Raw genomic sequence first — 12557 nt, forward strand, 5'->3', positions numbered from 1 at the left:
AACTGGTAACATGGTGGACTGAGGAATGACAGCAAGCAGTGAGGAATAGGAATAAAGCATTCAGATTAGTCAAAATAACCCACAATATGCAGCATTTGATCCAGTACAAGAAGGCTCAGGCTATAGTGCAGAACAATTTGTCAGGCTAAGATGGATAATAGGAGGAATTTTTGCATTGTAAAAGGAAGAAAAACTGAGGTATGGGGAATGATAAAGAGGATGGGAGGAGAAAGAAGGGAATGGGAATACCCAGTTATAGTAACAGAGGAAGGAACATCAGTACCAAATAGGGAAAAGGCAGAGAGCATGGTCAAAAATACGCTACTGAAGTTGCTGCAGCGGTATAATAGAGTATTTGGAGGAACTATAAACATGGAAAGAAGCTATAATTCTGATAAGGAAGCTTAGAAAGGATCTGTCAAAACCCACCAGCTATAGACCAATAGCCTTAAACTCTAATTTATGCAAAATAATGGAAAGAATGATAAAAGAAAGGATATAATATGAGCTTGAGGAGAAAGGAAAGATAGCAAAGATAGCAAATTATCTGAGGGGTCTAGGAAACTGAAGAAGTACCAGGTAATATAAGTACTAATCAGCAAATCAACTCAAAACACCTGCAAAGGTTTCGTGAGCCTTCAAAATGGTCTCTCAGTTTGGTTCACTAGGCTACACAATCATGAGGAAGAATGCTGATCTGACAGTTGTCCAGAAGACAATCATTGACACCCTTAAAGGAGGGTAAGCCACAAACAATCATTGCCAAAGAAGCTGGCTGTTCACAGAGTGATGTATGTTAATGGAAGGTTGAGTGGAAGGAAAAAGTGTGGAAGAAAAAGATGCTCAACCAACAGAGAGAACCGCAGCCTTATGAGGATTGTCAAGCAAAATCAATTAAAGAATTTGAGTGAACTTCACAAGGAATGGACTGAGGCTGAGGTCAAGGCATCAAGAGCCACCACACACAGACGTGTCAAGGAATTTGGCTACAGTTGTAATATTTCTCTTGTTAGGCCACTCCTGAGGCATCTTACCTGGGCTAAGGAGAAGAAGAACTGGACTGTTGGCCATTGGTCCAAAGTCCTCTTTTCAGGTGAGAACAAGTTTTGTATTTCATTTGGAAACCAAGGTTCTAGAGTCTGGAGGAAGGGTGGATAAGCTCATAGCCCAAGTTGCTTGAAGTCTAGTGTTAAGTTTCCACAGTCTCTGATGATTTGGGGTGCAATGTCATCTGCTGTGTTTTTTGAAAACCAAAGTCACTGCAACCGTTTACCAGGAAATTTTGGAGCACTTCATGCTTCCTTCTGCTGACCAGCTTTTTGAAGATGCTGATTTGATTTTCCAGCAGGATTTGGCATCTGCCCACACTGCCAAAAGCACCAAAAGTTGGTTAAATTACCATGGTGTTAGTGTGCTTGTCTGGCCAGCAAACTCACCAGACCTAGATAAGGACTGCCTATGCATAGGGCCCGGGATCTTGTGCAGCACCCCTGCCTCCATTCCACGCAGAATTGAGGCAGTTATTAAAGCAAAAGAAGTCCCTACCAAGTATTGAGTACATGTACAGTAAATGAACATACTTTCCAGAAGGCCAACAATTCACTAAAAATGTTTTAATTGGTCTTCTGAAGTATTCTAATTTGTTGAGATAGTGAGTTGGTGGGTTTTTGTTAAATGTGAGCCAAAATCGTCACAAAAGACCCAAAGACTAAAACTACTTCAGTGAAAGAGAATGTGTTTAGAGTTTTGCAAAACGAGCGCATTAGATTAGCAAATAGAGTCTAACTGCCTGAACGTTTTTAAGGTTTAGCAGAAAGAGGACTTTATTGTTAGGTAAAAAATGTTAGCCTGTATGCACTGTAAGTCGCTTTGGATGAAAGCGTCTGTTAAATGCAAACATTTAAATGTAAAATTTATTCAACAAATTGGTTTAAGAATTTGTTTTAACAATTCCAAAAAATGTAAATGCATTTGTGCTTCTTAACAATGTGCATGTTTGAAAATGACATGACATACAGCCAAGTATTTTGACCCATACTCCGAATTCATGCTTTGCATTTAACCCATCCAAAGTTCACACACACAGCAGTGAACACACACCCAGAACAGTGGGCCTCCATTTATGCTGCAGCTCCCAGGGAGCATTTGGGGGTTCAGTGCCTTGCTCAAGAGCACCTAAGTTGTGATCTTGCCGGCCCAAGACTCGGACTCACAACCTCAGAGTTAGGAGTCAAACTCTCTAACCACTAGGCCACAACTTCCCCAAATGTTTGTGTTCTTTTGTAAGGAAGACAAAAATTAAACGAAATTAAACAAAAAATAAACGAATTAAACGTTCTATTGATGTGAAAAGACAAGTTTAATGCAAGTAAAATGAAGAAAATAAAGTCTTGTCATTGTATTGTGCAAAATACAATAAATTTGGGAAACTCTATCACAACACACACATGACACGCTTGCTATGACACGCATGGTTATTAATGGACAATTTAACCTTACATTGGCATCCCAATGAACAAATGATACAGTTGTAGGAATTTGTATTGACCACCAGATGGCGGGGTAGAGCACTGTGTCAAAAGCTTCGAAGCATCAACGCGGTTTGTAGTAAAAGCCTCACTGCTTCAAAAGCCTCGTTCAGCACATCGCTACTGAAAATCACTTTTTTGTTGATAAAATTCATTGCTCACAGACACATAGCCCTTCTCCTGTTAGCTCAAAATGGAGATAGGAGGGCATGATATGAGTGACATCACAATAGGATGTTTCTGATTTGTCAAACTGACAGCGTTACAACTAACCCCATGTTACAATGTTTTTATACAGTCTATGGTTACAACACTCCCCGGGCTCCCCTACTCAGTGTCAAGCTGTGATTGGCCAGAGCTAATAGTTATGCATGATTTTAAATTAGTCTTCCTGGTAGAACCATAGGCGGTAAAAGATACCTATAGGCTACTTTTCCGTATCTTGGATGGTCTGACGGTGAGTACATTTTCAGCGATTTTTTTTTGATGAACTGTTCCTTTCAATGGGTTTTTACACAGAAGTAAAAATAAAACTTGGAGTTGCACATAGAAAAAAAAAAAAAAAAAAAAAAACGGCCATTTTATCTCCGTATATGTTCATTTACCTAACAGACCTAAATGATTTACTTTCACTTTTGAAGGGCCAGTTTTTTCCCTCACACAAATAACGCTGAAAAAGATGCTTCATTCATCCAATTAAAATTTTTTTTAAGGTGAGGATTCATATCTATATTTTTAACTTGAGCCAATGAAAAATAATATGACTTGCCCTAAGGGCAAACTGCACTGGTTTTGTTAATGTGTTAATTATTTATGTAAAACATATTTTGTGTCGACCTACTTATTTTATTCCTTATATAGGTATGGTATTTTATTGTTTTCCCTTCTTTAACAGCGCTGCAGGTGTGTGATGTGACGATGTGTGAATCCTTATGTTCGGTTGTTTGTGCTGTTATTTGTACGTGCACTAAACCTCAGAAGAAAAAAATGGACCCTTTTTAACGGGTCACACACTCTTATCCATTCGAAATGAGTTTAAATCTAATTTAACATTATAATTTTGTTAACCGTTAATGGTTAATGCTAGGTCAATGAGCGTCAGTTGTTGTTCAGAAATAAAATAAGCAAAACATGCATTTGTTAAAAAATGGAAATCACTTTATAGAAATGTAAACTTTATTCGGAGCACCTAATCCCACCTCTACCCTAAATTTACCCACTTCTGAACAATAAAACACGTAAAAGGTAAATAAAAATATAGGTCACAGGTATTTATTGCAAAAACTGACCATTAAGCAGCAGTATAAAAGTATTACAAGTCATGTTGCATTTCAAGACTTCTGAAGCCATATGATATATTTACTTGAAGAAGAGAGTTAAACATAAGGCTTTAATCATTGAAAACGATTCCGCTCCGTTAATGCACTCACGTCTCATTCAAAATGAAAGGCATTTCACAACCAAGGATGACGTAAGGCTTCTTCTGGCGGCAATTTTTGAATATTAAAATTTTTGATATAATCAACACTTCTTTAACGTTGACTAACTCATCATGGCTACTATTCTGGCAAGAAATCTAGACGACGTAATGGAGACTCTTCCAAAGGGGTGAATAACAAAAGATTCTGCTGCTGTCATGATCACTCCCAAAACACATAACACATTATACGTTTAATTCATATTAAGGATGAGCTTGAACAGCAAAAACGTACAAACTTGACTCCGATTCCATGATCTTCTCATGGGATGAAGAAGAATACACCTCCACTGCGTCCTGCCGTCCCAATCTAGAAGTTGCTCTGATAGTGAGACAATTCGTTTTGTTATAATCAGAACAGAAATGTTCTTAAAAGATTGGTAAGAAAAAATTTAACATCTCTAATAAGTTCTTTCCCCTACAGGACTTCCAATCGATCCTACAATGGCTAGCCAAGGTATGCAAATTAAAGATCATTGTACAGTCTGTGATTTAAGGACAAATAATGAGTGGGATGAATTCTCTGTTAGGTACTAAAAGAAAACGAGATCATGACTCATCTGACTCGAGTATAGAGACAACACTGACAACAAGTGAGTAAAATCTGAATCTGTCCACCTCTAATCTGTACTAGTGTTAATCAGTTAGTTGCCTATAAAAGGTCTGCAGAATTTAGACATGCACACTAACTTAGAAAGGTCATATCACATCCATCCATTTTCCAAACTGTTTATCATATGTAGCATCATGGGGATGGAGCTGATTTTATACAGTCTTTGGGATGGAGCCTATCCCAGTCTCTGTCCATGGTCAAAAAAAAAAAAAAAAACCACCCTGGACAGATGGCCATGTGTACCATGTTGAGTCATGCACCTGAGCCATAAATGCTATATGACTGAACACTTTATATTAGAACTACATACCTTATGAAACAAAAATATATTGGAAAATATCATGTAATATATTAGGCATATATTCTTATATATGGGATTTAATATTAATTTTTTTTCCAATATATTGAAAGCGACAATCATTTGTATATTTTGCAATATATTATATAATATATGTATCATCAATATAATATTCAATGTATTCAAATATATAATATATTAGAAAATAAAAAGGGAAAATAATACATTACAATATATCACAATATATTTTAAGAAATATATTGGTAAATATATTTTCCTTTCGTAAGGGATACCATGCACTGGTAAAACATACTATAATAGAATTAAACATCTCTTACTTATGTTGCCTAGTGTGTGTGTGTGTGTGTGTGTGTGTATGCAGGCACACCCATTGTCAAGCCCACTGTAACTCTCTTCTTTGTTGTACACAGATATGATCATAGAGAATGCAAGGCAAATTCTACAAAGAGTCACTAAAAGCTCAGACCTAAACGATAAAGGCAGCAGGAAGAAGGCAACCATAGGGATTTTTGGAAAATCAGGAGAAGGAAAGAGCTCCCTTTTAAGTGCAATCTTGGGGAAACCGGATCTTTTACCCTCTGGTTGTTTTGGTGCCTGTACAGCTGTTGTTACACAGGTGGAAGCCAATCTGGATGACTCTAATTACAGAGCAGAGATCGAGCTCTTCTCTAAAGAGGTTTCTTCATTTGTCTTCACATGCCTTTAATGAGAGTTCTTTATCCACGTTTTTCTTCCCATAAGAGTAAATTCCCATTTGTAAATTTTATGGGTCAAGCTTCCGGTCTCATCCACGTCCAGCTATTTTTAGCCATACAAAACAACTAATTTTGCTGCTTGATAACGCAAATTGGTGGGTCTTTTATTTGAATTTATTATCTAAATCATGAGCACACTAATTTGTAATGCAAACAGTTTTACCATTTACTGCACATTGTTATTCTTCTCGCTATTTCCATATAGCAGATAATGAACCAGAAGTCTCACCAATAGCTTATTTCTGCGTTGAAGTAAAAGGTGGTAAAATATGTAAATAAACCAGACTGGAAAGAACAGAACCAAGTCTTATTTTTCTCTATACCTTGTGCTGTGTACCTCTGCAGGAGTGGAAGAATGAGCTTAAAGATGTTTTCAAAGATATAAAAGATGAAAGTGAGGAAAGGAATGAGGACTTGATTGAAATGGCTGTAGAAAAGATCACTGCGCTGTATGGAGATGATGCAGACAAGAAAACATTAGAAGAGCTCCAGAATGATGAAACATTTGCTAAGATTGAAACATTTTTGTCTATCAGTAAGAAAATAATCTCAAGCAGTGATGTAAGTTTCTTGAGACTGTTTCATATTTAACATTAAATGCATAATGCATTGCTAATTTGTTTTTCAGCAAAGTAAAACACACCAATATATTATCTCAACAGCTCTCTGAATTTACCAACAAAGTTGCAAGCTTCATACAACACAGTGAGACAAGTTCTGGTGACTGGTACTGGCCGCTTGTGAAGAGCGTGACAATCAAGATACCAGACTGTCATGGACTCCTGGAGCACATTGTACTTCTTGATCTTCCTGGTACTGGAGACTGCAATCAGATTAGAGATGACCTGTGGAAAACTGTAAATATATTTTAACACTCTTTTCAAAGAAACATTTGATCATATACATAGAACCACACAATAAATCTATTGTGACAGTATAAACCATATGTCTTATTTGAAATCCTGTAGAAACTGAGAGAGTGCTCTTCTGTCTGGATTGTAAGCGCCATCAATCGAGCGATCACTGACAGAGACCCCTGGGGGATATTAAAGCACTGCATTGAAGAACTGGGACCAGGAGGAAAATGCAAAAGCATTAACTTCATCTGTACAAAGACTGATGATATAAATCCAGCAGCATATATAAGGTTTTTTGTGAATGCTATAGATAATTCAGGGCTGGGAAGTGGTCTAATTCTGAGTAATTATATATACTCTAAATTTACATGTAAAGTCCAATACAGTTTTTCACCATATATATGGGAATTTACTGTAAACCATTTAACAGGTTTTTATTGTAGCATTTTTATAGTGTTTTTACGTTAAATTCACAGTCATTTTATACAGTGTAGTAATTATCTAGTAAGCATGCAACACTTCACAACTTTAATATTGATTTTTTTTTTTTAGATCTGCACGGCTTCCAAGAGACCAAATCCCAGAAGACAAGGTTTGGAAAATGTTTCTGTAGTATGGCCCTTTTGTTTTCATTGTTTAGTACTTAATTTAGCTGTCAATTTCCCCTGTACGTTTGTACTGTTGGTTTTACTAATGTTAGTGAGAGCTCATATCACTGTAAATGGAATTTAATGAATATAATAACTTACTGAGATGAAGAGGAGAATCTGGCTAATACATAATCAAACCATAAATCGGATTTTACAACAGACCTACAATATATACAGTCCTGTGTGTGTGTGTGTGTTTGTTTTTGTTTTTAATTAGAATCAGAAAAAAACATGCATACTTCATAGAAATAACCATGCCAAGACAAGGGTCAAAGAAAAGTTTGAAAATTCTGAAATCAAGGTATTAATTTTTGCCTAATTTTCTTTATTACCATTAATTTTAACATTGTTGACAATAAGTAACAATGCACCTACATGTCTACTAACTCTCAGAGTACTTAACAGAATGTGTTCAAATTTACCATCAAAATAATGTGAAACATTTTTGTTTCTTTTTAGAAAATATTCAACACTGACAGTCAGTTTCAAGTTTTTACTGTGAGTTCCAATGCATTCTTTGACCACAATTTCAATCTGGAATCAAGTGAAACAGGTAAACTATCCTCTTTCTGTTGCTTTCATTTTACCACTTTATTCATTCTGGAGAAAATAAATAAACTTGGTTGCATGCATATTTTTAAGCACAAGTTAAAAATATTTTATAAGCAAGATAAAAGCACTGATCAAATGAGCCCAAATCACATCCTTGTGTTTATTTATAGAAATTCCAAAGCTACAGGATGATCTGATGAATTTTAACAAGAGCATTAATATAGATTTGACCAGAGATTATGTCAATAAAGCAAAGGGAGTTTTGTCCTTGATCCAAAGCGGCCAGCTGGATAACGACAAGAAAATGGTACAGTCAGAATTAATATTAGTGAGTCTTCACAATGCTGCCACTGTTTATTATTCTGCAATTCATTGCTGTTGTATGGATGTGTTTAGATTGAAATGAAAGTCAACGAATTTAAGAACAACCTAAAGGAGTCACTAATTGAACTGGACAAATATTTTAGAAGCATTTATAAAGATCTGGAGCAGCATCTCTCAAAGGGAGTGGAAGAATCAGTGAACTCATGTGTTGCCTCCACAAAGAAATTGATCGCATCTGTGAGTGTGATTCAAATGTTTTGCACCATTTTAATAATAACTATCCTTCCTTTTAACACTTTAACAATTTTTTTTTTTTTTTTTTTATTACTCAGAATAAAGATGGAAGAGGGTTCCATAAAATCCTTGGAGCTTTGTGCAAGAACTACGGATGCTATTGGTCAAAGAATTGGGATGTAGTTCTAGACCTGAACAAATCATTGGCCAAACATTTGCACAAAAACATTTATGATGATTTCTGTACGATTTTTCCGTAAGTTCTGTTTTATCATTCCATTTGTGTAGTTTAGAATGAAATACAACAAACTATTTTCAGTGCTTGTTGTTGATATTTAGGGCATTAACATGATCAAGTTTTTAAAATAACGTTGTTGTTATTTATATTGTTGCCTTTTTTTTTTTTTTTTTTTTTTTACAAATTGTTAATATTAAATTGGATTAAAAACAGTAGCACGGCTTGTAAATCTGGACCAACTGTACATATACAACAGTAAACCAGCAAATGAGACAATGCCAAGAAAGATACAGACTGAGTGTAGTTTTGTTGTGGCAGATTTTTTAAATTATTATAAGAAACAATATCCTTATGTTTGTCACAAATGGCATCTATGCAGGACCCAAAAAATACACTTTGTAAAGGACAAAATAAATTATCTGTAAAGCACGAAAGAAATGATTTGTTCACCTCCCAAATCCTTTCTGGTCTGAATCTTTTGTTAATTTAGCAAACGACAACCGCATAGGTTAGATGATAGCAATATAAAACAAACTTTTTGTGTTAGGGAATTTAGCCTTTCCCATCACTCTTCCCTTTCAGCAATTCTCGGATTATATATCAAGAATTACAACTATGTTCTGTAAAATGTTTTTTAAAATAAACTGCCAATGGATTTCTTTTGGCTGCAGTGTGACTGGAAAAACAGGGAAGTCAGTGCAGGAACAGATTGACAAGTTCAGTATCATCCAGAGTGACTCTGTTTACACCAGCTCTGACATACTTCATTACATTCAGGACTTCATCATAATCGAGGTGAGTTCAGCTGTCCTCTTGTGGACATTAATGGGTCACACTCTGGCCCTAAACCTTGATGTCTGTCTTCTGTTGAAGTCTATTTAAATCCTCATTTCTTATAATTAAGCAGGCTGTTTTGTTTATTATAAAGCAGTAGCAGTAAAACACACCAAACAAACTTTTAATGGACAGATTTTTTGTGTTTTTCCCCTTTTGAAAGGAAACCAAACTGAAGGCTGCACTCAACAGAGACATTGTTGACCAGAAAAAGGACATCTACACATCAATACAAATAACAATGGTGCATGAAATGGCTTTATGCTATCGGCGTAAGCTAGCATTTAAGAGTTACAATTTATTTTAATTTCAATTGTTATTTAAGAAAACATCTTTCATTAATTAAAAAGCCACCCTGCATGACACAGAATACAATTCTTTCATGCAACGCACATCCAGGAATCGATTTATTTCCTTGTTCTGATGTGTCTTTATGAGAAAGAGAATGAATGAATGAATACGGAGTGTTGTTTATTGTAGAAGCTGCAGCTGTGAGAGGAACAGGATCCATGAAGAAAATGCAAGACCTGTTAATAAACACAGTCGATCAGAAAAAAGGAGCCATGTTCGAAAAAGCAAAAATGGAAGTGCTTAAAAAGTTCAATAACTTAAAGGTACTGATCTCACATTCATTAAGATGGTCATATATTCAGCTGTACAAATGACTGAACACAAATGGAATCTTCTCTTGTGTCTTTGTAAAGCTGGACATAAAAAGTACTCTTGAAAAAGAACTAGAGAAAGCAATAGAACAATCAGAATCACAAAACAGCAAAAAGACACGGATGGGTAAGAATGTACTCCTACTTCACCACAGAAATAAGTATAAAGGGGTCAAATGATGTGATTTAAATGTTTCCTTTCTCTTTGGAGTGTTACAAGCTCTTGGTACATAAAGAAGATCTGTAAAGTTGCAAAGACTAAAGTCTCAAATCCAAAGAAGTATTCTTTATAAAAGTTAAGACTCTGCCACGACCTTCTTTAAATGACTTGTTTAAACACTCCCCCACATGTCTATGTCACAATGTGGGAAGATTTGCATAACACTGCCCAAATGTTCACGATGTTGCCGCTGGTTTTGGAGATGCTGTGTGTTTCATCGTGAAAGCAGAACTACTTTGTTTGGCCTTCCAAAAGCTGACTATATCTTCTTCGTCAGTCCTAGTTTGTTATGGGTTTTATTGCTTTTGTCTCATTCTTCTGGGAGACAGTATCACAATATGTTAAGGGGCGTAACATTTCAATCACATGCTTGAGGTATTCAGCCAATCACAATGCACTGGATAGGTGACCAATCAGCATTCACCTTGCTTTTCAAAACAATGAGCTTTGTAAAAAACTATGTGTTTCAGAAAGGCAGGGCATAGAGGAGCAACAGTAATGTACAATGTGGAAAATAATGTGTTTTTTAACCTTAAACCGCATAAACACATTGCATTACACCAAATACACAACATAAACATCATATGACCGCTTTAAACAAACAGACTTTTACAATCTGAAATAGGATATTGAATAATAATCTCAGTCATTGCCTCATGTAATATCTTGTTATATGTCCTTTTTAGATGTTTCCAGAGAGATTGAAGAGCTGGAGGGACTTCTAGATCATCTGGACTGAAGCTCATCAAGCAAGAGAAACAGCACAAATTATATATAAAAAGAAAACATAATTACTGTATTGTGCAACAAGTGTAACACATTTTCAGACAATGCTTTCTTTAGTTTCAGAGCATTTCTGAATTTTGGGTTTTATTATAGGATTGCATGATATACAAACTTCATAAAAGTCAGAATAAAAAAATAATTATTGTCTTCCCAGTTTTGACATACTGTATCTGAGTGAAATTACTTCTCAAACAAAAAGAAAAAAACAAGTAGGATGGGGCTTGATTGTCAAGTGAGAACTGAGTGGATTGTACGAAGTGTATAAAGTTTGCTGGTTGCTGTGATTGTTGCATGTGAGTGACAAGTTGTTGGTGGGGAGGGATTGAAACCACTGATTTACAACAGAGAACAATTACACATTTATACATAACATATATATATATAGATCCATGATTGAAATTAATGTGTTTATTGGACACCCTTACTGCTGTTTTCACACATGCAAAAACCTCAGCATATGGGCAAACACAGCACTATGGAAAAAAAGAGAAATGCAAACAATTTAGTAACACACTTGAATGTTATGTGAGTCAACATCAAAATAACTGCTGCTGATGTTCATAATGTACCTCATCCAAATACTGTTGATACTGTTGAAATGTTAATAATTATTCATTGATAAATTGTCTTAATCATAAAAAAATAACCCTTGTCCTGAAATAATTTAGGTTTCAGAAGGCATTTGTTCTCAGAAAATGTAAAATCAGGTCCTTGACTGATAACAGACTTTACTTTGTCTGATATGCAAACATTTGGCCTACACAGGGCTAACAGCAAAGCTTTGTTTTCACTTCATGTGCTTTCACTTTAATTGTCTCAGAAATGTTACTATTATTTTGTGAAACTAAAGTTCAGGATTTAGCAATGAATTAGTAAACCATTTGTCACTGAACAAGAAGTCCACACCCATAGGTCTAACACCAATGGTCTTTTTCTTAGCTTTACTTGTAAATGGAAACTGAAGTGTCAGATTTCCCAGAGACATCATTCATACAAGGTAACTTTTCCCTGATATTATCATATTTGAATTTTAAAGCCTTCTTTAGTCTAACACTTAATAATAAAAAAAATGTTACATAATGTTAACAAGACTTTAAAACCTTAAAACGAAAAACATTTCTGTTCGAACATTTCATTTCATTATTAAATGTTTTTTCTGACAGTTATATTCCATTACTGGCCTGCAGAGAAAAATGCACGAGTGAATCAGGATACGATTTTCAGTGTTTAACAACTTAAATTCTTCTCTCCACTTGGTTGCAAAATGGTTGCATACTGCCAGAGAGGATTGCGACAGCAACACATCATCATTTGGACTAATTTTGCCACAGCTTTTGACATTTTTGCAGTAAATAAATGATTGTGATTGCAGTTATCTGTCTGTTATGGTTTTTATACCATTCATCTTTTTGAGAAATGGTTATAGTTCTGTCTGAAGGTATGATTTGGATTAGGGATTCTTTTTTTTAATGCTACTAAAACAGCCATTGCCTGCATATTTCTGTCCA

The 12557-nt window shown here is 35.4% G+C and overlaps 4 protein-coding genes across 4 annotated transcripts in view; 3 read left to right on the forward strand and 1 right to left on the reverse strand.

The window, feature by feature from the left end:
* Positions 1–12557, forward strand: part of ubap2l (ubiquitin associated protein 2-like) — a 99571-nt gene that overhangs the window by 44110 nt on the left and 42904 nt on the right. The gene's annotated exons all lie outside the window — the stretch shown is intronic.
* Positions 1–12557, reverse strand: part of znf687b (zinc finger protein 687b) — a 47556-nt gene that overhangs the window by 14040 nt on the left and 20959 nt on the right. The gene's annotated exons all lie outside the window — the stretch shown is intronic.
* Positions 1018–10425, forward strand: LOC132144655 (nuclear GTPase SLIP-GC-like). Its single transcript, XM_059555210.1, has 17 exons — positions 1018–1093; positions 4430–4462; positions 4536–4598; positions 5348–5613; positions 6038–6253; positions 6355–6549; positions 6661–6839; positions 7102–7141; positions 7417–7500; positions 7659–7752; positions 7922–8058; positions 8148–8312; positions 8408–8565; positions 9219–9342; positions 9545–9653; positions 9862–9995; positions 10086–10425. The coding sequence occupies exons 2-17, from the start codon at positions 4450–4452 to the stop codon at positions 10221–10223; spliced, it is 2115 nt and encodes a 704-aa protein (XP_059411193.1). The 5' UTR covers positions 1018–1093; positions 4430–4449; the 3' UTR covers positions 10224–10425.
* LOC132145136 (uncharacterized) overlaps positions 11943–12557 on the forward strand; it is a 28987-nt gene continuing 28372 nt past the window's right edge. The window contains exon 1 of the mRNA XM_059555904.1: positions 11943–11961. The gene's annotated coding sequence lies outside the window, so the exon portion shown is untranslated. The remainder of the gene's footprint in view (positions 11962–12557) is intronic.

This window comes from Carassius carassius, chromosome 8 (genome assembly GCF_963082965.1).
Source record: "Carassius carassius chromosome 8, fCarCar2.1, whole genome shotgun sequence".
Classification (NCBI taxonomy): Eukaryota; Metazoa; Chordata; class Actinopteri; order Cypriniformes; family Cyprinidae; genus Carassius; species Carassius carassius.

Bases quoted from the DNA above. Each gene is read 5' to 3' on its own strand.
- LOC132144655 (XM_059555210.1), top strand. The intron at 6,840-7,101 runs GTTTTTTGTGAA...TTTTTTTTTTAG, and splicing joins AATCCAGCAGCATATATAAG to ATCTGCACGGCTTCCAAGAG. The intron at 9,654-9,861 runs GTAAGCTAGCAT...TGTTTATTGTAG, and splicing joins AATGGCTTTATGCTATCGGC to AAGCTGCAGCTGTGAGAGGA.